This window comes from Cygnus olor, chromosome 2 (genome assembly GCF_009769625.2).
Source record: "Cygnus olor isolate bCygOlo1 chromosome 2, bCygOlo1.pri.v2, whole genome shotgun sequence".
Lineage (NCBI taxonomy): Eukaryota > Metazoa > Chordata > Aves > Anseriformes > Anatidae > Cygnus > Cygnus olor.
In genome coordinates, this window is record NC_049170.1 from 37,750,049 (window position 1) to 37,776,348 (window position 26,300).

The 26,300-nt window shown below is 40.6% G+C and overlaps 1 protein-coding gene across 3 annotated transcripts in view; it reads right to left on the reverse strand.

Moving 5' to 3' along the window:
* The window catches only part of RFTN1 (raftlin, lipid raft linker 1), a 96,454-nt gene that overhangs the window by 56,966 nt on the left and 13,188 nt on the right, over nt 1-26,300 (reverse strand). For all 3 annotated transcript variants that reach the window (XM_040549763.1, XM_040549764.1, XM_040549762.1), the window contains exon 3: nt 355-541. In XM_040549763.1, the coding sequence (XP_040405697.1) occupies nt 355-541 (187 nt within the window). The remainder of the gene's footprint in view (nt 1-354; nt 542-26,300) is intronic.

A 26,300-nucleotide genomic window follows, 5' to 3' on the forward strand; every position in this document is an offset into this window, starting at 1 on the left:
TCTTTACTAAGCAAATATTTCTTCTGCCTTAATTTATTCTAATAAATTATTAAAGGGTACCAATCCTAGACCATCCTCACAAACTGTTAGGCATACGGTTTGTTTGTTTGCCTTTCATGACAACATATCCCAAAATATAGAGCATATTTCAACTTGTTATTCTCTGAGTTGTCTGCCAAACTGCGGATGAATTTTAAACACGAAGAACATGTTAAGCCTATTCAAGCCCACAAAAAAAAATTAAAAAAATCAAGTCTTGCACAGTAAACTCTGCTATAATTTCCTGATGTAGGTCAAAACTCAGCAGGAAATCACATTGTCTATTTTTATCCCAGTTCACTGGAAGTGCTTTACCTTTCTGTTTTCTTGATAAGCACAGCCCTGAAGATTTGTTCCTGGGGAGTTTTCTCTTTTTCATCAGTTGGCTGCACGAAGGGGTGGACAGCAGCCAAGACGAAGCCCTGCTGGTACAATTCTTGCAGCTGAGCTGGAAGATCACACAAGGAGGAGAGCTTGATTGCAGATGATCCTGGTAGCTCAGCTGGAAACAAAAAGTAATTGGTCAATAATCTTACACTGGACTATCAAGTTTTTTTTTTTTTAAATTCCAGGCTCTTCAGTGTTAAACAAGCTTCACACTGGTCTACAATATTAACACAGAAACTGACCGTTCCTAAGGCCCCTTTGTATGTCAGATTTTAAGCAGACTGTCTTGGTGAAGGACTTCTATCATATAAAAGACTGGTGCGATTAAACAAGAAATCAGACATTAAAAAAAAAATCCCTACATAATCTGGGAGGGAAAGGGGATAGTCAGTGAAGGGAGAACATGTCAAATTCAAAAGTAATAAACAGAAGTAGACATCTACACAAAAGCTGTATTATTAGACTTGGAGATCACTGACAAAATGCTGTTGAGACCAAATATCTACCAATATAGATATACCAATATCTGATACCAATACCAAATATTCTAAAGTGTATGTTGGTAACAATACTAAGAGCAATGAATACCTGTACTGATGACAAACCCTTCAGAACAGACACTGAACCTAGTATGTCAGGGTTTAAACCAGAACATATTAGAGATGAGGATGAGACCTAATGCGTGAAAATAATCCGTGTCCAATCTGCTTCCTGTGGGGTGTTATGCCTCCCTGCAAAGCATCTGATGATGCTGACTACTGTCAGACCCTTGACATATGAACAGATACTGCGGTCAGTACATGCAGTTCCCTGCATCTCCTTGGCATCATCTTGTGAGCTTCAAAAGAAAATCCCATAAATCACCAAAAACAACCTTCTACTCTCTGTCTCTCTACATCAGTAATTCTTCATATGTTTTTCACATCTTCTCTGAAAAGAGAGCTTCCTTCCCTGCCTTTGCCTCTTCGTTTCTCTCTCTGTTGGGAGCTATTTATTATTTCATCCCTAAATATGCCAGAGCATATTGTATGGAGAGGTGCTGGATAGCTTCCCCTCCTCCTGAAACCAGGAGGGAGGGGATGTTGCAGGAAACACAACAGAGGTTCCCAGCACCTTGCAAGCTTGGGCCCTTACGTGAAAAAAGCACTGGAGAACAGTTTGTATGAAAGACACCAGCTATGCAAAATAAGGTTTCATTGTACTGCTTTTTTCATCAAATTATGTGGCTACCCTTTATGAATAATGAAAGAGGTTATCAAAAACTAATAAATATTCAAAACCAATAATACAGAGGAATAATTCAAATAATAATAGAATAGCTGTGCTTGGTACGCTTTTTCTTCATATAAGACCATACTACAGAAGAGGATAATGGAACTTTTTGACCAAGGACTGGAAGATGCAGTGTTTTTATTATTTTTGCAAATAAAATGAGAAATCCAAGCCATGAGTATGTTGACAATAGGTCTCTACCTTCTGTAACAGCTTACAAATCACATGAGAGTCATAAGAAGGGATACCCCAATGAATAATGTATAATAAATAACACAGCTGACTTACTTACTGGACCCTACTGGGGATCAACATAGGGAAAGAAACCCAGATGTTAAAAACACCTTTTTCCTCTTGTGACACAAAGATTCCAACAATCTCCAAATATGCTTCAAATAATTTAATTAATTAAAAGAACATGAAAGCCCAATGAGGGTTTTACATGGATACAATTAAATGACTAAACACTATTCCACAACGTTAATTCTGGTGATGGTGCTCCAATTTTTAACAATCGTCTACGAAAACTCATGCTTGCCTTGCATATGAACCTTGTCTCTGGATTCTCCTGAGTATGCCTTCATAAAACTCATAGAAAGACTATTCATTACCATTGGAGTGTGATTGCTTACCCCTAAAAGCTAAACATGAGGGGAAAGGATGAAAATGCATGCAACTGGAGCCTTGGGATGTACACCTGAGGATTAAAAAAGAAAGGTAATAGAAAACAGAGCTGGAATGGATCACCCACCTAGTCCATCGTAATTATTACCTAGAGGCGAGATCAGTTCTAGTTTTCTCCTCAACTAACAGTGGCCAAATGTCCTCAATGAATTTCATATTCTTTTTCTTTCAGTTCTCAACAGCCATTCTTGATTGTTACCTCCACAGTACTTACTGCACATCTCAGATTAGCAAACTTCAATAAATACACCCAGTAGTAGTCTATTGCTGAAAATGTTAATGAAAACAGTGAATATTAATAGACTATGGACAGAAATATTTTAAGTCTTGCAGTCAATATATCTTTTTGCTTTGATGGTGAGCTACTGCTATTTTCTCCTTTGACCACAGATTCTCCAAAAGGAAAAGAAAGTTCCTGTTACACAACTGATATATCCAAGGTCAAAATGGGTTTCCTCGGTCAACAGACCTGCGCATTCTTGCTATGCTGCCATGTGATGTGGATTCCTTCAGAGAAATCCCTCCTACTCATTATCCTCCGGAGTATAAACGTGTTCCAGTATCTTTCTGGGAATTAAGTTAGGTTAAGAATCATAAAGTTCTATCTCAAAATTGGTTGAAAAAGGACATCACACCTTCCTGGAGAGTCACGTTCATCCTCCAACCATCTTCAAACTGAAATGAAAAGATTTCTTTGATTTCTTACACTAATTCTTCTAAGGTGTCTACACGTAGGTTCAACCTACATGAGTTATGAAAGCAGTCATGGATCTAGTCTGTCCTTATGTTAGTTTAAATACAGAATACTAACATTTTCATAAAGTCTTATACAACTTCAAATAAAATCCGTTAAACATTTTGTTTCAGTTTTTAAAGAGATTTCTAATCGTGTCTTTCTTTCAAAAGAAAAAGGAAAAACAAAGTTGTGTAGAATAAGGACTTGAGTAAGGTAACAGAGCAAATAAATGATCAATTAAAACCTTTAATGACTCCAGTAGTTATTATAGTTGTGAGAAGCCTCTGCTTTACCAGAAGATAAAGCTCAATTCTTTTAGCAGCATCCCTGTAGGTCTTGAAATGAAGTCAGGTCTAAGATTTACATTCTGCTCCATGTTTCCTTATTTATTGTTGCACTTCACAACCTGACCTCAAAGTATCTTTTGTTTATTCTGTCTGCATCTAAAAGACTACATAAGAAACTTGTAAATGACAGATGCTGTGGTGTTTTTTTTATTTTGTTAAAGCTAAAAGTGGAAACAGAAGTGCTGGTTGCTTTTGGAACTGATTATCAGACAGAGTAATTCGTTGCCTGACTGGTAACTGAAGCTGACAATACTTCCAGCAATGCTTGGATACATACACAAGACTACAGCTTAGAGAAAAGTCAAAAAGAAAAAAAAAAAGTTTGTGTTACACAACTGATATTTATAAGGTCCAAATGACTTTCCTGGGTCTACTGACTTGTGCATTCTTTGCTGCTAATAAGGGAAACCTGCCCAAACACTCACTGACCCCATCTTCCCACAGAAGAAAAAAATAAATAATAATAATAAAAAGGTAGAGTTAAGATAAAAATCTACAGATTGAACCATGTACATTGATAGACAGTTGTTTCCCAGAAATCACGTTCTGGAGCTGCAGAAACAGAGGAAGGTGGTGCAGTCTGCCACAGGGATCCTGAGGGATGAGAGTAGGCTGAGAAATATGGTTGCGGAAATACATAAGGCTGGGGAGACACTATGTAGGATAACTGGTTTCTCCTTCTTGTTTTGATGTGCTCCTCTTTCCCTGCAGGTCTTCTTGAGCTGCATTACTGTGGCAGTCATGAGAGATTCTCCCAAATTATCAACAGGACTGGGTGAGCAGCAGGAAGCATCAGCGGCACCTCCAAGAAGAGCCTCCATGAACCATCAAGGGCTGCTGCCAAAGAGATCAAACAGCCACCTGCACCAATGAATCCTACAGCCAACGAGGCCTTCGCAGTCAGACGATGCCACACAGTTCGTCAGCTGTCTTTTCTTGATATATGCTCACACTCATCTTATGGTATTACAATGGAAGACTCCTGTTCTTTTGTGTTTGGTATCTCTGCAAGCTACCACAGGCTATTCATTCTGGAGCTGGTAACGTCTCACTTTACAGAAAGGTGAGATGCCATAAACCAACACTTTCAAATAATATATATATATAAAACAGATAAAATAAAGCATAGTTTCACCTATTAGCTTATGCTTAATAAAGACAATCATCAGCTACAGTACATCTTCTTACAATATATATTCTCAACAGAATCAGGTATTTTAAACTCTATTCTACTTGATAATCAGCAATTTTCCCTCCCTGCTACATACCTTCACGACAAAGCTAAGACAAACTTTATTGTTGTTTTTTTTTTCTAATTTCTTTATACTTGCTCAGCAAATAATTGAATCAATGCTACGATCCAGGAAAAGTAAAATGTTAAATGCCAAAACTGCATTTATTTAATTTCGCTTTCCTGAAAAGGTCAAATTCAGGTCTGAGTTTCTCAGTACTTATCCTTAATACTTTATTTAAAAGGACAAACATACAGTTCTATGCTAACTTCTCTTACCCTGTGCTAGGTGCTTACTTGGCTTGTTTACTCCAACAAATCAAATGTCAGAGTTTTCTGGTCTTCATTTTTTAACATCTTTTCCCAATTAGGCTTTTATGCTCTCATTCCAGTTACAGCTGTTAAAGACTGATGTAGCCCATAAAGACAGTTCACATTACAGATGAAAAAGTTCCACAAAAATTTTGGGACTCCTTTTATAACTAGTTTCTGTTTCTTGTTCAAGTTTTCTTGTTCATTTGCATTTTCAGATGAAACCATTAAGCCTTTTCCCTTTCCATTAAAGCGACCAAACATCAGCTGCATGCACTCTGCCTGTGCAGGTTATACAAGACATCACCTTGCCCCACCACATGCCCAGAAGGTGGTGTACAATGGTGGTCTGAAGCAGAAAAGGAAGACAAGCCAACGCACTGGACCCAGATAATGAAGCGATACAGCCCCAGTAGCCACAAGCACAACGCCCCTATTTGATCAGGCCTCAAACACCTCAGCAGGCTCAGTCCCTACAAGAAATCCAGTCGTCACTTTTCTTTTCCAAAACGTAGGATGAGGCAGTCCCCAAGCGCTGGGAGCAGGGCCCCCACCTCCTCCTAGAGCTACGTGCTCCTTCTCCCACCTCCTCCTCCCAGCACCCCAGACCCCTCCGGCCTTGCAGGCCCTCCTGCAGAGCTCCAGCTTCTGCTGGGGGCCTCACGGGACACATGGTGTCTGCTCACCTCCTCTCCAGGACAGCTCGGGCTTTGTGGAGCTCTCCTACCAGGGCGATTGTTTTTTGCTGCCCTTCTAAAGCACCCAAATCTCTCTGCTGCACACTACAAAGCGCGTAGGAGGCCACCACAAAGAACTCAGCTAGGGGCCAGGCACCAGCATCTATGGTCCTGAGCAGATCTAGCAACGAGCACATAAGATGGAAAGAAGATACAAGCGAAATTGAGCTCATATGGTAATACAGTCATTACCCAACAACATCCATGGATTTCCTGCAGGGTTTTATAATAGATTTGACTATTTACCTTCTGCCTTTAGTGACCGCCTCATAGAAAATGGCATTAGCTTGCTCTGCTGTGCCTCATGAATCCCACCAAGCTGGCTGTAATTGCTTGTCTGCTGGCAGGAGACTAAATAGCAACAACGAATGGAGACAATAATATGGGAATAGAGCATATCACTGACCGCGTGTATGAGTGAACGCATAAATCTGGCCCAAGTCCACAAAATCTCCTACATTTTCACACAGAGCAATTCCTAGCATGTTTATGGTTGTTTATAACAACCTTGACCATTTCATAGAATAACAAAGCACACTTCCTTTACTTAGTATGCGGATTCCTTTTTTTTTAAAATTTAATATTAATTCCTTTCCAATGAGTTTAATTTAATTTAAAGAGATCAAATCTACAGCAGACCAACGTCTAGCAGAACAAAACACCACCTTTGCATTAGAGCTGGTCAAAAATTAAACTAGCAAGTTTACTTGCTAGAAGGTGCGGTTCCACCTATATTAAAACATTTCATAGGAAGATGTCAAATGCAGCAGCAGCTGTTGGGCACAGAGCTGCTCATTTGGCTGTATCAGGAAAGGAAACCCAGATTGCTGCTCCCACACTGCTGCCTGGCAGCTCCAGTTTTCTGGATAGCCCTCCGACCACAAATAATTTTTGCAAGCTGAACAGTGATTGCTGGGTGAAGGACCATCCTACAAGGTGTCTTTTTGGTTTGCCAAACTCCTCACATTTATCAGTACAGGCCCTGAGGGCTGAATGGCACAAGCCCCATAGGGAGAGGTGGGCAACGTCAGAATCCACCTGGAGGAGGGTGCATGGTAAAATCTATTGGGAAGTGCTGGCTTTTGTCTAACGACGAAGCACAGACTTGCAAAGATCCTCTCTGTTCTATAAATAAGAAAAATTTCAAGGTCCTTCACTGACATTTAGCAGTTGGTTTGGAACAGCTGAAGGAATCCAAACCATCATCCCTTCCAACTATTAAGTCTTGGTAAGGCCAATATATTACTCTGGAGAGCAGAAAGCAAACTATTAATTGAATATTATCAAAACACTTACTGCCTGATTCTGGGAGAATACATCTATTTCCATCCAGTGTCAACCTCAAACAAAAAATTACAGAGGCATCTAACTGCAAGTTTTCATTCCTTGTTACAATCACTAAAGAGCTTGTTTTGACACTGCACAAATTGTTTGCATGGCAAAGCAATGCAGTCATATTACTCTCATTTAACCATTCTTTCCCCATTGAATCCACCAGTAGTTTCTTGTCGTCAACAACAACGAAAATGTATCAAAGAATCAGAGTACCTTCAGTGAAAATAAAGGCAAAAATACCAATAATATAACTTAGAAAAAAACAGAGAGGTAAACAGATTTCTGGTGAATTTTGCAAGGAGATCCAAATCTTTATTTCTGAACTCACACTTAGCAGACTAAAATGCTCACGCAGTATGACTAACACAGAAGGGAATGTATGATGTTTCTGACAATGTCACAGAGTTTTAATTAGCTGAAACACACTAATGCTAGAATTCAATGAGTTAAAAGCTCCACCTTTTGGAGTGAAAACTGTACAAGCTGCACTATAGTCTTTTTTCCTTTCTAATAGAGCTCCCATGGGGCGTACAGAGGTTCCTAAACTTTGAAGAAGCTGCAGACAGACTCAGTGCATTATCGTGCCGGCTGTCATCAGAGGCAAGACACCGGTTGTTAATAATTCACATTGCTTTTTTGGTTATGCTAAATGACTTTCTTTCCATTTTCAAGGCAAATACAATAAATGTCACCATCAAAGAAAGTAACAATGAATACGCAAGAGAAATCGGGAATTTAAATGAAGGGTGACTGTTCAGTAAGCTCCTGGTGTTTACTTTTAGTGAAAGTAATAATGGAACTTTAAAGTACTCAAAACCATAAGCATTGTATCTCAAGAAAGGAGGTGAGAACAGAAAGGCTGAAACTGGATAAGTACCCTTTGAAAGTATGTATATAGACATCTCTATGTAGATATGTAAATCTATGTATGCATACATATGTATGTGAGTATATGTATAAGTACACACACAGACATCCTCTTCTTTCCTTTAGGAAATGGTAGGTATATGCGCTAGTCAAATCGAGAAAGAACTAAGCTAGCTCAAAGATGCAATGCAATTAGACAACTTCCTCTCCTCAATTCTGTTGCCTAATCTCACAGCATCTTTGAGTTATATTCTTTGTCCAGTCAAGGCTTCATGCCTGTATCTTGCAAGCACAAGGGAAGTATCTCAAGAACTGGGTACGTTCACTGCAATATGGTGGGTTTATGCGTGGAATAGTTTTATTTCTGGTGTTTCGGAAAAAAATGACATACCCAGGCTATCACATCCACCAGCGTGAAAAACCAGCCAAGAAACAGACTCCAGTTACCTAAATAAATCAACAGGCACTTCTTAAATGACTCACCGCTCACATATATTAGCTTGTGGGCAGAATTATGCAAAATAGCAAAATTCTGAAGACCACTTACTAAGTGCAAGGGTAACGACTGAAAAAGGGGAGGGCCTTCTCATTTAGCCTGTGCCTAGAAAAAAAAGAACTAAATCCTATCCCTTCTGTACTTGAACAGCTCTTTGACATGGTATTTTATTTGTCCCTCCTTCCTGCTCTGTAAAAGGAGAGGAATTGGTTCTGCTTCCTAAATTGATGCAGACCAAACAGAGACAACAAAGAGAGATAATTTACATTTCACAAATCCAAGAAAACTCCAATTACGTCTTACCAAATGGAGAAAGCGTTCAAAGTTGTAATATTTTATTCATACAGACTTGTTATCTGTGTAAGCTTCCAAAGGCAAATATTACACTGAAATATAGACGGGTAATTCTGAACTACGGGAAGCGCTAGAACATTAATTCACGTCTCTATTTCCACTCCCAAAAAAGTACTGGTTCCCTGTGCTAAAGCCTTCAGACACCAAGTCAATCTACCAATGGTAATACTTTAGACGCCCAAGTCAAACACTGAATGCCGTTCATTTTAACAGCTTAAGAAGATGTGAAATAGGACGTCCCACCACCCACACAGCGGTGCAGCAAGTTCCATGCTCTCACAGCAAGTAGCCAGGCATCAAACACTACAAAAGGTAGGGAAGGAGGAGCCACCCAACAACACAGAAGTAGTCAGAACTTACTGAAGAGATCTTCGGACATCTAGGAGCCAGTGGCATCATACAATTTGAGGGCTGATGCATCTTTTTTCTTTTGTTTTGGTCGCTCTCTAGCTAACGTTTACTATTTTTCTCAGCAGCAACAGCAGTTAACACCAGGGAGTTTCACAGCTAACCTCCAGAATCTTCCAATGTTCTCCTTCCCATACTTCTCAATATATCTATTTCTTTTTTCCTGGCATAACCCCCTCTTTTTCCTTTTCCTCTCCTCTGTTTTATGCTTCACTTCGATGTTCTTTCCATATTTCTGGCAAATTTTCATTTGGGATTTTAGAACTGCAGAATATAGCAAGCAAGCAACACTGAACTCTACAAACTTTACAGTAAGCAAACCTGGACTGCAGTAAAAGAGTGCAAGTAATATCCTCAGAAGCGTATAAAACAAGGCACATTTCAGGAACTTCCAAATTATGCAGAACTTGTGCATTTTATGGTAAGTTTGTAGCATTTCTAAACTTTCCAATTTGCTGTATCCTGCTGACGATAAAGCCCTGTGTGCGCTCACTCTTCAAGGAGTTAAAAAGCAGAGAAGTTCATCAATCTACATATTTCCATCCAAACCAACTGAGAGCAGTCTTGAAATTATTGGGGTTTTTCTTAATCAAGCACAGATGAACGAAGTAGGCTGCATGCATTAAATTAGGAATTTTTTCCATATTCACGAGATAATTAGTAAATATAAATCTGATTGAAGTCTAGTTCCCAAACTGAAAAATGACAAGAGGATTTCAAAACATTTAGGGAAAAGGGGGGAGAAAGAAGTCAATAGCAGTAACTGTCATTGAATACATGCACTATCATTTGACGTATGTTTTTCATGACACACTGAAAATTGTGATCAAAATCCCTGATTTGGCGCAACATTGACGATAAAAATGCCATCGAGGTACTACCATAAAGGAGGTCTTTCCCCACTTCACAAGATAATTACTGCATATTCTAAGCACATGCCATGTGAAATAACTGGACATTAGAGAGGACATTTAGAAGTCTACACTTTAAAAATTCAACCTTTAACACAAAGATCTAAATTCACTGACATATCCAGTAACCCTGCGGAGAATGGTTTGGATTCATCAAGATAGCTCTAACTCACCAAGCCAACCTGTGCAACAGAGAACTGATAGTCTCCGGGGAAACCAAAATCCTCTTGGCAGGTCATGCCTGTATATATTTTATACACAGCACTTTGCTGTATATATACGGGAAAGGACAGATAGCTTTATAAATGCTTGAAGGCTTTATTCAAATGTTACCTGCTGGTTTCTGCTTCTTTTCACATTAAATCTCCAGTGTTTCACACGCATTTTCCCCTTCTGTTGTAATAGCTGTTTTCAGTCTTTCCTGTAAAATCTTATTTAGGATGATACCGTGTGCCAAGTTTGTTAGATTTTTTTTAAAGCCTGAAATGGATTTTTTCCAATCCTGTGACTAAAGTCCATATATTACCCTATTTCAGATGTTCTCATTTCTTGCCTGCATTGACTAATAACATTCCTTTTCTTGAAAAGCAGCAGTACATACTAAGCATTTAATACTTTGAATTAGAGTAAGTAAAGTTTAGAAGTGACTTTCATCTTTTTATCTTTTTCTTGGCTTGAAGTATTTTGGTTTTTTAGATAAAGAGATGACATTTCCAATTTATGCATGTTTTCCATTTGGAAGAGAACATAAAGTGCAACTTTTCAGTGTTCCTCGGGTGCTCCTTTAAATCAAATTCCTTTATTTGGGAAATCCTGTGATTTTTCATAGAAGTCTGTTAAATTGTTTTCAGCTTTCCTGGCAAAACTAAACAAATGTTAGAGCAGCCAAAACTTGCAATGTGCGCTGTATAACTAAGAAAGCAATGTTACTTGAAGGTATATTCTCTGTTTGATTTTGGCCCTGGGTCTGGTTATGTTTCAAAAGGAAAGCTGGGTAAAAGAATGCGACATGATGAAATCAAATATAAACTGGAGATATTTGGGGAAGAGAAATTAAATGCAGAGAAAAGGGAGGTGTAATGTGTTTGGATTTTCTTTAAACACATTATGCTGTAATGATGGTGAGACGAACACTTCCATGAGCTTCTATACCCACAACAGGTGTTAGTCTATAAACAGAAATAAAACTGACCCATCTAACCCTACAAAATTCTCCAGGAAACGTCCCCTAGATTTTAAAAAGGAATAAAAAGTAAACTAAGTCTGTCTTCCTTTCCAATTATTAAGCATGCTTGGGAACTGCAACAAAAATCCAAATGCAAAACATCCTCCAGAAAATATTTACCATTTTCCCAGCTCTCCGTCCCGACACTTCTATGTTTTTGTTCAGCTGTATTGCTTATGGGAATGTACGCTCATCACCGCAAGTTTTAATATCTATCTTAGGGACAAAATACGAATTTCAAGTTAAGTCGGCGTCCATAGATGAGCAAGATTTAAATTTTCTTGTGGTAGCAGATCTTGTAGACAGCCACAAGACCTGCTCTCAGTGCCAGCTTGCAGCTGCACTCGGAGACCTCGGCCACCCAGCAGTGCCAACGGGAGCGACCCGGCTGGAGCTCAAGCTCTTCTGCTTCTCGCAGGAACACAGGCCTCGAGAGGAAAATCCCATGATCCGAAACCTCACTCTTTGCAGATGTCACAGGAAACGCTCCCTTCTACGGCATGCTTCACGTGCGAAGCTTTGTGTGGGAATGCACGGAAATGTGGGGTGGCAGCAATCCCTGCGAAGCAATTTCCCCACCAGTTCCTGCGTAACTTGGCATGTGGAAGAGGCATGTGTTACCCCATTTACGGTTCTTCGAATGACCACATAAACTAAAATTAATTCCAGAAGATGGAAAGCTAGGAGGAACAAATGGATGGCTTATTTTGCAATGAATTAGGCAATCACGTCCTTTAGAAATGAGGTAAGGGAGAGTTACCTCTACACCAAAGACGGCCTGCTTTACAGTCAATACGTAATCGGAGTTACCACTTCTGCCAGTACACACAGCTGGTTAAAGATCTGATGAAAATCAGTACGAGAAAAAAAACAGTTTTTGCTGAAATGTGGTTTTGCTACCTGTATCACTGCTCATACAATGCTACGATACAAATTCCTACTCAAGCTATTTTCCACGAGCGGCACAACTAATGACGAGTGATTCCCACTGATGAGTCTTTTGTTCTCCAGCCTCTTACTGCCATAGCCTCAAATTTCCCTTTCTTTTCTTCTCTCCCTACCCCATGGATTCTTCAAACTGATGAGAAACAGCAATTCTGTGGCTATGCTGGAGTGGAGCACTCGCTCCCCGGCCAGCGAGCTCTCACCGAGGAGAACGTAGGTGGCTCAGCTCTCCTCACCTTTCCCTGGTTAACGCAGGTCTTTGTCCTCGACCCAACTGCCAGGTTTCACAGAATTAGGAACAATGTAATCATCTTTTAAAATTTCTAGCAAATTGGTTTGAAATTGACCAGTACCAATTATTCCGAGGAATGAGACAGACAGACTGTGAGCCTTTTTTTAACTCTCGTTTCCCTAGGAAACCAGTTCAGAAACAAAGCAGAAAAACCCATCGCACTACCACCTCCAAACCCTCTGGAAAAAAAAAAAAAAAAAAAAGAAAAAACAACCCACACCTTTAAAAATAAGGACCTGAAAGCAAAACTCTGCAAAAAGCACTAGGGGATACTGCCTTCTCTAACTCCTTTAACGGCGTATTTAGCAGTGATAAGGCTTTCACAGAGCACTGAAAACGACTAGCAAGCAATAGCTCACCACTGGCACCTAAAAGAAGTATGTCACTGCCAAACACACCACATCACTTCAACTTGGCAAGAAGGCTTGATAGAAAGCCAAAGAGTAGTGGAAAAGGCTGTTAAAAGTTAACAAAGCACTTCCCAAAAGTACTGTTTTGTTTTTTTAAGCAAGTCTGCTAGAGCATGGGTGACGGATTTACTACAGAAAAAAAGTTTTTCTTGGCAAAAAAGCCCTGCTTTTTTTGCTTAGAGCAAATTTTCCTGTCACTCTCCAGAATCTGAACTCCTGCTCCCTCGTTTTAGAAAAATGCGGCCGGTTTCTGTTTTTAAGTGAAGAATTCCCACACAGCGATACTGATAGCATGCAAATCTATTGTTTAATGTGGGTCATGGGAAAATGGCCACAAACTCGCCTATCACTGGAACGGAACGACCAAAGTAGAATTATAATTATTTTTCATTTTGCAATAAAATGGTTGTTGTTGCAAGTTTTTGGAAGAATAGCCGAGTATTTCTCCCAAATGCTTATGAGAAGGCATCCTTATAACTTTATTTCTGCGTCAAAGAGTCAGTGTAATTGTCAGGAAAAGCACATCTACTAGAAATGAAAAGGCAAGACACAGAGACACCTTACCTTCACGGCTGCCGAAGAATGAGTTAACGAAGTTATCACCATCTAATCCCAAAGTAGAAAGTGCATGCAATAAAGATGTAACAGATGTCCTGTCCAACAGGGACAGGATTCTTTGATGGTATGAAGGTGGTAATTATGAAGCATTATGCAGACAGTCTTAAGATCTAAACCTTTCCTTACCCCCTGGATAGGATCCCTTTGGGGAGGTTAACCACAGCAAAAAAGCCAGTTTCATAAATGCACATTCCTACTGATAAAATAATAAGTACACAAGCAAATAAACAGGTCAAATCCTCAGTTCCCTTTAAAAAGTATATAAAATATACTTCAAAGGTGGCTCAGTAGTGTATGAAAATGCGTATTCAGAGTCAGCAAGCAACAACAGAACAGTTTACTATTGTTCTCATTAGCCACTGCTGGCATGGACAGTGCCTCAGGACCAAACCTGTGGGAGTGGGCACACCACTGTGCCTCTGTGCCTCAGCCAACGCCGTCTGCCCCGTCCCTAACAATGCAACCCAAAGAGAAGTCACAAGCGGCCTCAAGGGACTCTGGCTCCTAACCCTGTGACAGCCCACATTCATGATGCTTTTGCTTCTATCCACTCCTAAACGTATTTTGCAAAACAGAGAATCATTTCTAAGACCTTCTAGGTCAAAAAGAGCCAGACCTGTTACTCTCTAATAATGAAATGTCACTGATAAAATAGTCTTCCTACATGGTTAGGACCTTTAAATAACGACTTACAGTGATTTGAAAAAATGCAAAGAAGCGGCCTGAGTTTCCATCACTAGTTCTGGAAGGGTTCCCTGGAAGTATCTGTTGATGAGCAGACCAATCTTTCCCAAAATTTACGATAACAGAAAAAACAAACAACAAAGCCGACAAGTAGTGCAAGAGTGCAGCTTGACAACAAAGTCTTAGAATTATAAAGTATTTTATTCAGTGAGCATGTGGTGAAGAACAATGGAAATAATCCCACAGAATATGTACAATTTTATCTATTTGATCATTTGAAAGGCTTCATCAAGGCATTCAACCCAGCTGGAAAAATCGGGTAGAAGAAGGACTGCAGAGAAAGACAGATGCTGCATCTGAGCTGAGCATCCCCAAGCAAACAAACAACAAAACCAAACCAAAACAAAAAAGCGATTCTGACACGGTTCCAAACTTTATGAGACAATAACTTAACAAAAGACCATTTTTTCTGTCACTCTTTTTGTTCTTTTGTTTTGTGATTTGAGATAAAAGTAGATGCTAATTTTTTTTGCTTACTAATAATCTGTACAATAATTGCTAGTGAATTAACCCATGCAATTTAGCACTATTTGTCAATTCTTGTATCGGTTGTTATTAAGAAATTCAGGAAACAATTGTTCAAATAAAAGAACACCAATAAAGGGCTTAGCAACTGAGGAACTACAGCAGTGGACTGATATTTATTTATATTTCACCAGTAACTATATCTTGGCTTATCTCTAACTTTCTCAGAATTCCATCTATTTATTTGTAAACCTCATACCTCATTCTCTTTCAGATTTAAGGCCTTTTATCAAATCACTTGGAAACATATGGCACCTTTAGGACTTCTCACATCCTTGATGTCTTTAATTTTTTATGTGCCACACAGTATGCGGAAGCCTCTGTATTCTCAGAATGAGATGAACTCTTTCAACTGATGACTGTTTAACTGAGACAGGTAATATTTTTGCAGTTCTTAACTCATCTGACGACTGTCAAGCTTGTCTTTAGTGCACTGATCAAGAGCTGCAGCTCCCACCAAAGGCTTAATGAGATTCTCCTCTCCTTGAAAAGGACTGTTTCTTTCAGAAAAGTAGCTAATCAGTGCAAGCCTCAAGTTGAGAGGATGATTATTTGGGGAGGGGGGGGGAAGGAAAGGAAGGAAGCTGAGAGGTCTTTACAATTTTAACTAAACAGAGCTCCATTTATATGGATAAGCAGGCTTTTAAAAAAAAATTGGCTGGAAAGCCTTAAACTTGCAGTTCCTGTACAAGACCCTACCACAATGCCAGGGTTAACATTTACCAGTAAGAGCCACAGCAGCTACCTACAGTGGCCGAGTAAGCATTGGACTTGGCTGAAAACTCTTGTGTGTCACCTTACATTTGGGAAACCCCATCACACTGCTGCTAATCTTAAATTTATCACATAGTACAGTGTGTCACAAGTATAAAGTCACTTGCAAAAGCATGACTGCACACAAACCAAGAGTTTGCTGGGTGTGCAAGTTTTATCATAGGAAGCAAGCCTCAATTTCATGCAGTAATTATGTCACCTGGACTCCTCCCAAGTCCAGTATATCCCAAATTTGTATGGCTGCAGAAAGACAAAACCAACTCCTTGAGACTTGTGTTTAAGCTACAGAACAAAAACATGCAACACTCGCTAGGGTTTTGCCAGGACGCTTGAACTAGTGGCAAAGGAGCTCATCTGGGAACTGGAAGCAAGACTAGCACAGTGCTGAGCAAATGCTAGGGAGTTCTTGTCCTCCACACGAGCCATGGCAATTCTTCCAGATTGTGTTCCTCTCCTTAAGTGATGAGGCAATCTGGAGGCCTGCATCAATGTTTATCAGCTTTGTAACACATCACAGGTGTAAGAGTAACTTTTAAACAAGAATTCACCAAGAAATTACATCGCAGAGTTCTGAAATTGCTGCAGACTGGCCATGACTGGTAGGCAGGAGTCAGATGTACCTGGAACTCCCTCAACATTAAGCTGAAGCCTAATGGAGAAAGGCACGTTACACCAGGCCCAATACAAGACGTTTACTTGGCAGTACACTTACACATTGTACAGACAGAACACTTATTAAACTACCTAATGCACACACACAGAGGCTTTGAAAAGCAAAACAGAAACAATGGTCTTGTGTAGATAATAACTACCACGGACATTGTCTCTATAAGAAGTCAAGGTAAAGAAAACACAGCTCAGGTGTTCACACACAAAACCCACACAGATGCCATAAGAGACTAACTTGAAATACAATTAACACTTGAAACACAATGATTAAAGTTTGCAAGCTACATTATTTTGCTGAGTACAATATTCATAACCTTAATTTAAATTGTAGTCACAATTATGCTTGTTGCTAAAGCAACAGTTCTACCTATTTACAGAACCGGGCAACGGAAATGCAAATTCTGCAGTTTCCATGCACAATAGATGCGATAGATTTAAACTATCTAAACATTCTCAGGTTATTCTACAGACAAAATTGAAATTGAATGCTGACTTCCCTAGAAATTATAGCATTTTAAGGTTTAAAGTAACCTTTCACTGTTCAGTAATAAAACAAGTCTAGTACACTCAGGGGCTGCTTTTCATCCCACTTTCAGATTTAAAAACAAAACAAAATACAAGTTATCATGAAAGATCCAAAAGGGATCTGAACCCAGAAATTCAGATTGTCTTCTTCAGTCCGAGACCACGTGCCTGCCTGCACACAATGCTACGGGTCTTGTTCAGGCAGGGCTCGATAGCAAGCCTTGTCGGAATGACAGCCACAGCCCCTTGCCGGGTGTCACTTTTATTAACACAACACTATTAACCCAACATGAAGGCATACCTCCGGCAACAGAGGTCTCAAAACACTGAAAACCCATGCAATGCCGTGTCGTCTCTTGTCACTTAACAAGTCAAATGATATCTGTCCCTTCCTTTTTACTGTCACCCATCACCCTGGAGGGTTTGCAGTTCGTGTGTTCAGCTTTGCCCACCTCTTAATATTCTTTCCCTATTTTATCTGCTCTGCTTCCTCTAGATGACCCCTCCTTTCTGAAGACCTTGTCTCCTCTTTCACCCCCTTCTATTTTATGGCACATTCTTTCCTCCTGCTGTCCTTTCCCCACGGTGACATCTGCCACTCTGAAGATCCAGCGTGGTGCCACCCAGGGCCTTAAGGAAACAACATTGCCTGTCAACCTCTACCAAGGGAAAATAAAATTTTCTCAGGCACAAGATAACTCAGTGACATTATCTGGAGTTGCCAATGTGATGACTGCCTTTGTGTGCAAGAGGACCAACTGTCATGTAAAGCTTAAGATGATGAAGGCGGTTTCCTTGCAGCCAAAGGCAACAACCACATTTGGACAGGTGGCCCAGCTTCTATTACAGAACAGATCTTCAGGTGAAAGCACTTCACCAAATCTGCTGCCTAGTTGGACCTTCATCCTCTGAAACCCTGATTCTTCATTTCAGAGAGCCAGGGAAGACTGAAACCTCAGGCACCACTTCTAGGAGCCTTCTGGTGAGATCCGCAAGGACACATTGGGGCAACCATCTTGTGCCAGCTCCATGCCACAGCCAGCATCAGCTCTCTTTGCCACAGCCCATGACTCCAACCTGGAGAACTGCTTCTCTAAATACTGTGTTAAGATGGAGGGAAAGTTGGGGGGAAGCATAACATTCATGGTGGATCACAGGCATGAAGCCTCAGGTTTGCAAAAAAGCAATGCATACCATCAGTCTCACCACAAAAACTATTTTACAAGACATTTCTTGGGGCCATCAGCTGCGAGGCCCCTTCCCTGCCCAAACGCAGGGGAGCTACTGGCTGACATCACACCACTGGCTCCACACACAGTGTTTGGGGTCTCCTGACCCATGACCTACAACAGCATGGGTCCAGGCCGGGGTGCTTCCAGCTCTCTGAATACAGACCTCCCAAGCTCCTCTGTTTTCGGGGGTGCAGCAGCAAGAAAGCTATGGCAGGGAGAATGGACTAGGGATGTTACGGCTCACGACACGGCCAACACAGTTCTTGGCTGCTGCATTCTTGTGCGGAAGAGTGTGGAGGCACTTCCTAGGATTGAGGGATTCTGGTTATGAAGACCCTCTGGAGCAGGTACAGCCAGAAGCCTAGGGACAGAACTGGCAGTCCATTTCCTCTGCAAAGGACAGCAGAGAAGGAATAGATGCTACCCGAGGAGAAATGAATGCTATCTTGCTAAGAATAGGGAAGAATTATTCTCCATACTGCAGGATTTAATCAGTCTGCATTGCCTTCCTCATCCTTAAAACTGTCTCCTCTCCAAGCCACGGAAGCAGGGCAGACTTTACCACTCCTCCCTTTGTCAGTTCTCCTTCCTTTGTCATTTCTCAGAAAAGCAGGGTACGAGCAAATTCACCCTTCCCCCTTCGTTATCCTGTGTGGTGCACTGCTGGTAGTTTTCAACTACACTTTTCCCTAACTCAGTCCCAATCCCCAGTCTGTGAGGTTTCCTGAGGGTCATTGAGACAGCTGCCAAAGCCATCTGTGAACAGGAAGAAAAGGTCAAAAAGGGCATTGAGAGAAAAGACAGAGAGTGACTTTGCCCATCTAGAAGGAGTAAGTGGTCAAACAGCAGTAGGAAAGGAGTAAATCTCCTCATTTTTAGACACTCACATCTGCTGCGCATCTATAAGAAGGCAGGATTTGGAGGATGGCACTGGAGACCTTGGTCATGACTTAACCCACTATAGACGTACCCTCCCTCCCCAAACTGGTTAGCCACAGACCAGTAGGTACTGCAAGCATGAGACTCCATAGGACGACAGCCATATCTTCAAGAGCAGGTTTAGACACCCAAAATTCATCCAGTCATGGCAGTAGCTTGGAACAGCTGCGAGTTCTGACCCATCAAATCAACCTCAGTGCAGAGAACCAACCTTACCAGTCCAATCTTGTGCCCCACACCCTTCAGTGGAACAAGGGCAAAGCATACACACAACAGGGAAAACTCAAGAAAGTAACACACGGTCCATGTCTTTCTCCTCGAACACAAGGAGTTCAGCTCGTCTGGTGTGTGCTTACATAGGAGCTGCCACAGCTGCAGAAGGAAGCCATCTTTATGGCCTCCACTCCATCTTTGGCCAGTGAGGAGAAAAAGTCACATAGCATGTGTGAAAAAGCAGGAACAGAAACAAACCAGGAACAGAAGTAAGAACAGAAATTAGACTGCTTTCTGCACATGATATCTCTTTACAAGCATCACTGGCTGAGACAATGACAAGCTACTGTTAACTACATGAAATGGACATGGGGACAAAATGGCACCTGCTAGACCGGCCCCCAGAAGAAGGGCTTGTGAACCAAAAAGCAGACATTTGTCACAAGATACCTTTCCTTCAGATGGCTTTGAGGCACATGTAGCAGGGTGTTCCGTTGACAGGAGCACACCACCTCCTGTCCAAAGTAAAACCCTCAAAATGCAATTAATGAGGTCCAAACTCCTCAGAAGCACCTGCCACAGCCCTGCAGCGACCTCCTCCTGCACCACACTACTTGCTTGGGACATGCATAGTCTGACACTGGCCAGTGCTGAGCTATGGACCCAGGGGTCTGACCCACCAAAAAACTGTTACAGGTTCTGTGAAATAGCTGAATGTCCACAGTTTCCATGACAATAAGATTCTTTATCCTGCCTATAGGAATATTAGAAAAATTAATGCAAACAGAAGAAAATCCCACACAATCAAGGTGTATCTACTCAGCGTTTTCTTTTCAGTACAATTAAGAAAAGTGACTTCCCACAGTAAAGAACAGCTGACACCAACAATTCCTCTTTTCTCTCAAACGAGGTGTCCTCCACTCACGATAAACCAATTCCAAACTTACAATTTGCATGAGCTTTTAGCCAAATAGCAACACTTATTTACAAAGTCAATGACTGTGAACTGCATTAAAATTAAAAGATTGCACAGATTTTGTGTATCATCTTTTATCTTGCTGATGTCAAGAAATTCGTAGTAACAAGTCATACGAAGACTAAACAAGTTACTACAGAGATCGTGCCTCATCACTTCTGTCCCATAATAAAGCCATAAGACATTTATTATTTAAAGTTACAAGCCACTGTGTGTCCCAGTTAAACACAGGGGAAGTTCTGTTTCTTAGAAAACAGGATTAGGCTCATCTGGCTTGAAGAATCTCATCATTCCACCAGAAACGCCTGTCTACTAGCCAAGCAGACTGCCAAATCTGGTTCCTTGGCTCTTGAACAGCATCAGGAGATGAAAACCACATGAAGATTGGAAAAATGTGCAAAGCCAGAGGCAAAAGAAAAGACAAGGCCACTCAGAAAGATCATGTGCAATTCCTTATTTGCTGATAGGATGGAAAAGTTTCTTGGAAGTTCAGAGCTCTTTTTAGACAGATCTGTAACTATTTTTCCATGATGTGAGTGAATTACAATTAGCATTCATTTATGTATGACGTATGGTATGTATCTATTGTAAGAATTCGGTAATTGCATTAAGAAGAAGCTTCAGCTAATGGAGTAGATACAATCGACAACTACATGGTAAGAATGGAGTATTGTAGCTACCCATTCTTCAGTCTACGAATGGATACAGACGAGGAAAGCTAACACAAACATGACTATTGCAGCACCCATATTTTTTCCGGAGTGGAATCCATGAATAGAAAACATCTTGCAGATGTTCCTTCCCTCCCTTGTCCATTTTGCATTTGCATGCACCCATTGCCGAACCACAGAGGCAGAATCCACGTAGAAAAAGTGGCTGTTACACTGCTTGATGTATTTGGGGTGAGATTCCATAACAGTACCTAAAAGAAATGTTCTTTTTTTTCCAATCACAAGCTGAAAATACCAGTCCAAAACACATCATATGCACATTCTTTGACATATTTGATACTTCTAATACACTTACCATATTGTATCTAAGCTTCCATCTAGCCTATTCTAACGCAAAATAGCAGTGCCACAGTTCAGCTGGGTCTTCAGGAGACAGGCAATACCTGAAACTTTTTTCTATTTGAAATTTGAAAGGTACACGTAAAGGCTATGTAACTATTAAGATATGGGCTTGGAAACTTAATTCATAATATTGACCAACTTCTTGCTTTAGTTTCTGTAAGAAAAGTGTTTTTAAGGCCATGATCTACCAGCTAGAGCAGTGGATTGAACAGGATCTATTCCCAATTCTGTCGCAGTCGTTGTATGACTTTAGATAAAGCTCTTCATACTTGCTGTTGTGGCACAATTAAGTGTAGCCATAAAGCAAAACCTAACAGGCTGAATGTTCATATCCTTATGTATTACCCATCTCAATAATATAAATGTCATACAATACGTATGTGGGCACATACATTACATATGCATTCTCTCTTCTGTAGGTATAAGCATATCTATATCTGTACATCAATAACATGTGCATATGGTCTCCCATAACAAAAATCTATATAAGATAATTATGGAAAGCAAAGCCTGTATTTAGAAACTGGAATATCTCTTACAGATTGTACTCAAGTTATGGATCCTTAGTTAAAAGCCAACAATAGTAAAGAAGTTCAAGTTATTTCTAACAATTCCATAAAACAAATACATTTATGATGTAATTTATTATATTTATTAAACTACTAACATATGGAATGCTCCTTTTATGTCAAATTGCAAGTTTCCCAAGACACGCAAGTAAGTTTTATAAACTGCTACAGCACAAACATTTCATTTTGCTGTGACTTACAGTGGCAAGCCCTGAAGGGTTACATATTACTAGACTGCAATTCACTTGAAACAAAATACCTGCATGCTTTAGAGAAGCCAAAAAAAATCATTTCTTTACATTTGCATTAATCATAGAATCATAGAATATCCCGAGTTGGAAGGGACCCATAAAGATCATCAAGTCCAAATCCTGGCACCGCACAGGTCTGCCCAAAAGTTTAGACCATGTGACTAAGTGCACAGTCCAATCTCTTCTTAAATTCAGACAGGCTTGGTGCAGTGACTACTTCACTGGGGAGCCTGTTCCAATGTGCAACCACCCTTTCGGTGAAGAACCTCCTCCTGATGTCTAGCCTAAACTTCCCCTGCCTCCGCTTAACACTGTTCCCGCGGGTCCTATCACTGGTGATTACGGAGAATAGGTCACCTGCCTCTCCACTCCCCCTCGCGAGGAAGTTGTGGACTGCGATGAGGTCCCCCCTCAGCCTCCTCCTCTCCAGGCTGAACAGGCCCAGTGACCTCAGCCGCTCCTCATACGTCTTCCCCTCTAGGCCCTTCACCATCTTCGTCACCCTCCTCTGGACACTCTCCAACAGTTTAATGTCCTTCTTGTACTGTGGTGCCCAGAACTGCACACAGTACTCGAGGTGAGTCTGCACCAGCACAGAATAGAGCGGGACAATCCCTTCCCTCGACCGACTAGCGATGCTGTGCTTGATGCATCCCAGGATACGGTTGGCCCTCCTGGATGGAAAGTCCTAATGGAAAGGACTGAAGCCCAGTCCCAGCAAAGCCCTTATGCTGATTCTTTTTATCATGTGCATATTTTCATGTGTAAAAAATCTAAGCTGAATGGGATCTGCATATGCACAAAGCTGAAATGAAGGGGAATCATTAACAGAATCTGAGATACACAGAAATAATCCATTGACCTCTTCTGCTCGTCGTCTTACTGCTCTTAATATGTTATATATTAATATCCTCTCAAGCAATGTTTTAGTCTGTCGTACATGATCGATATACAGTCTGGTTCAAGCTATCACATCCCATTAATAACCTAACAATATTTTGCCTTGCTAATTTTATTTCATCACTCCTGAGGACAAAATGATGGTAACTAACCCGGGCAACCAGAAATACGAAACTGGAATGCTAATTTCATCTATGTTCCTTTGCTTACAAAAATGAAAACAGGAAATTAAATAACTTCACCAATGGAGAAACAATTGCTTTTACTAGTCTTAAATCAAATAAGAACACCTGCAAATGCAGGGTCTTTTTTCAGATATACAGCCACTTGCTCAGAGGTTTTTTTGTTGTTGTTGTTCTGCTTTTTTCCCTCTCTCAGATGAATGGTGAAGAGAAACAGAAAGCAGAAACAAGGCACAAATAACTACTTAACGTAATATGAGAATTACCAGTAGGAAGAGATGGTAAGCACTGAAGTCGACAACACGTATTACGTTTTGTAGCAAACAATTTCCTGATAAAAATGCATACAAATTCTGTGGAAAAAATGCCTTCTCTATCCCCAGCTTGCACACTTTCCACTGTGTGACACTTCCAAGTTCCAACCAGATTATTCTTTCCCCTCTCTGAGGGAACAACTGAGGTTTTTTTGATTAAATTAACTACGTAGACTACACACAACTGAAATTTAATCCTATATTAAGAATATGTCCATATTGAAATGCTTCTTTACATTTTGATTCTAATATAATTATATCTTTTATAAAGGTTCATTAACCCATATGTGCCTTTATTAGAAAAAAAGCAACAAAAGCCCAGCCATATCAATTGTAATAAAGCTGCAACTACCCTTTTTTTTGAGCAGCAAAACTGGCCCAAAGCATTACTGTATAGTAGTCAGAAGCTTGCCAGAACTTGAAAGACAGACCCACTTACAAATTTATATATTTTTTATATATACATATATATGCATACATATAAAAATACCTCAAATCAGAAAGCTTAGTAAGTGTGTAGTAAGTTTGTTATTCAAGGAGCATTGGCCTGGTAATACAGTCCTTAGGCAACAACAGTTAAAACACTTCAGCAAAAAAAATAGGGTGGAAATGTTGAAATATAACTAATAACTTTACTTTTAAAATAATTTTCTTTTTTTTTTTTCACTAAAGAGAAGAATTATTGACAATAAGGATAAAAACCATATGCCCTTGTATTCACATTATGACTTCAGAACTTCTCTGGGACATGTGAAGTATTGTTGTTTTTCATTCCATCAGTCAAAACATCTGGATTTTAGTGGGTTTATAGCACAAATGGCTTGTTCAGACTATAGCCTTTCCCCATTTAAAAAAATTTATATCCCCATTTCATTCTCATCACATGGCTAGCATATGTTTCATGCCAACTTTATTCAAGGCCAAAACCTGTCATAACTCATCCGGCCAATACATTACTATAGGAATCTAAAGCAATGCAAAAAGAGATCCAATCAAGTCAGTAAAACCAAACCAAAAAACTCTACCCTAATCTGAGGAGAAACCCAGAATTCTTGTGCTCTCAGAGGGTCATCAAAACTGAAAAGAGACAGAAGAAAGGAAATACAGGATGAAGAAGAGGCAGAGTTCAGTTTCTGTACGATCTGTCATTCTGAGTGAAATTTTCCAAAATAAGTAGATTAGATCCTAACAGGGCAGGAACGCAGATTGTTTAAACATTTCTCTTACAAATCAAGTAACAAAACAAACAAACCAGCTTGCCCCACAGAGTCACTGTTGAAAACGTGCATGCTTTATATTAAGGCTAGTCCGTTTGTCGGCGTAGGCCCTCCTCAGGTACACATGCCATTTACCTCCTACTTCCAATAAAACAGAAATATATGGCACCTTGGAGGTAAGAGGTGCAAGAAGATCAATATTCACTTCCTTCTATTATATAGTGATGGATGCAAAATAAACAAGGTTTTTTTGTTTGTTTTTTAAACTTACGACGGTCATACAGTCTTTATGTGTTGGTGTTTTTTTTCTAGTGAAGTATACACACACAGACACTAATTGTCTCTCCTGGCTTTGCAGCAAAAGGATTTACTCCAACATGAATCTGATGCAACTGTCTTTTACTTTCCTCAAATTCTTCATCGTTACGAAATTCGATTATTGTCACTTAGCATTTGTCTCCCCTCAACGTCAGCGAGGAGGCATCCAGTTGAGCAGCCAGGCTTATTGCTGAATAAGGCCTTATTATTCTGAAGCAAGGACTAGCCAGCAGAGAGCTGGAAGAAGACTGGGCCTGCAGATAACGCTACTGAGAGCAGGTTTTGGAAGAAATGTGTGCCCTCCCTGCGGCCTCCCTTGCCGCTGTGGCATGTCCCCACCAGGAGGGGCAGGTCTCTCACACACGGTGTGGCCCAGGGGCATGGCAGCAAAGCGGGCAGAGGAATGACTGGGGGTGAAACCTGTCAGAATAAAGCTGGAGAGAGACCTGACACAGGGCACAGTGATAAGCAAGACTGACTCAGTAATGGGATGAACTTTGTAAGAGGACGATGAGGTGGGTTCAGTTCAGGAGCTGGATGAAGCTCCACGCTGCAGCCGGGACAACCTCTCAGCTCACTACTGCCACAAAGGAGAAGGCCCCACTCTTTCTCTGCACCTCCTATGGCGTGTTGCTACCCAGCAACAAGCCATCCAAGTCAGAAATCCGTTAATGGCTTCTTCAACAAAATCTGTGCTGATTTTACCAATTTAACTCAGGTGAAATCTGCTGTGATCTCACCAGTGGGAGAACAGCAGCCCATATAAGCTTTGGGCAGTACAGACAACTGAAGGGTAGCACACAGGATAATACTGTCATGGGACGACACTGAAGATGGACTGAGACTTCTTGCAAGAGGCTACCTTAATGGAAGGGGAAGGCTCGTGAGCAGACATTGTACAGCCAACAAGATAAAACCCAGCAAACAACAAGAGAAAACCCCTTGAGGGGGCTTCCCTCTGGGTTCTGAAATGTGCAAAAACGTGCAAAGTGCTCCTTGTTCCTCGAGTGCTAACCTGCTCTAGATGAAAACCCTACATCGCTAGCAATTATCACACTTGCTCAAACAGTTTGGCAAATCTAAGGGTTTTAATTCTGAAGAACCACAAAGATTATCAGTGTTGTGGCACATAATGGGAACTGAAGGGTTCTTCATACTCTGCTTTTCTTAAAAGCATGGCAGTCTTTCTGTAGACGCTTTACTTTCCAGTGTGTCAATCCCTTAACACAGGGAAATGTCAGAATGAAGGTTACACTTGCAACCTGAATTCAGT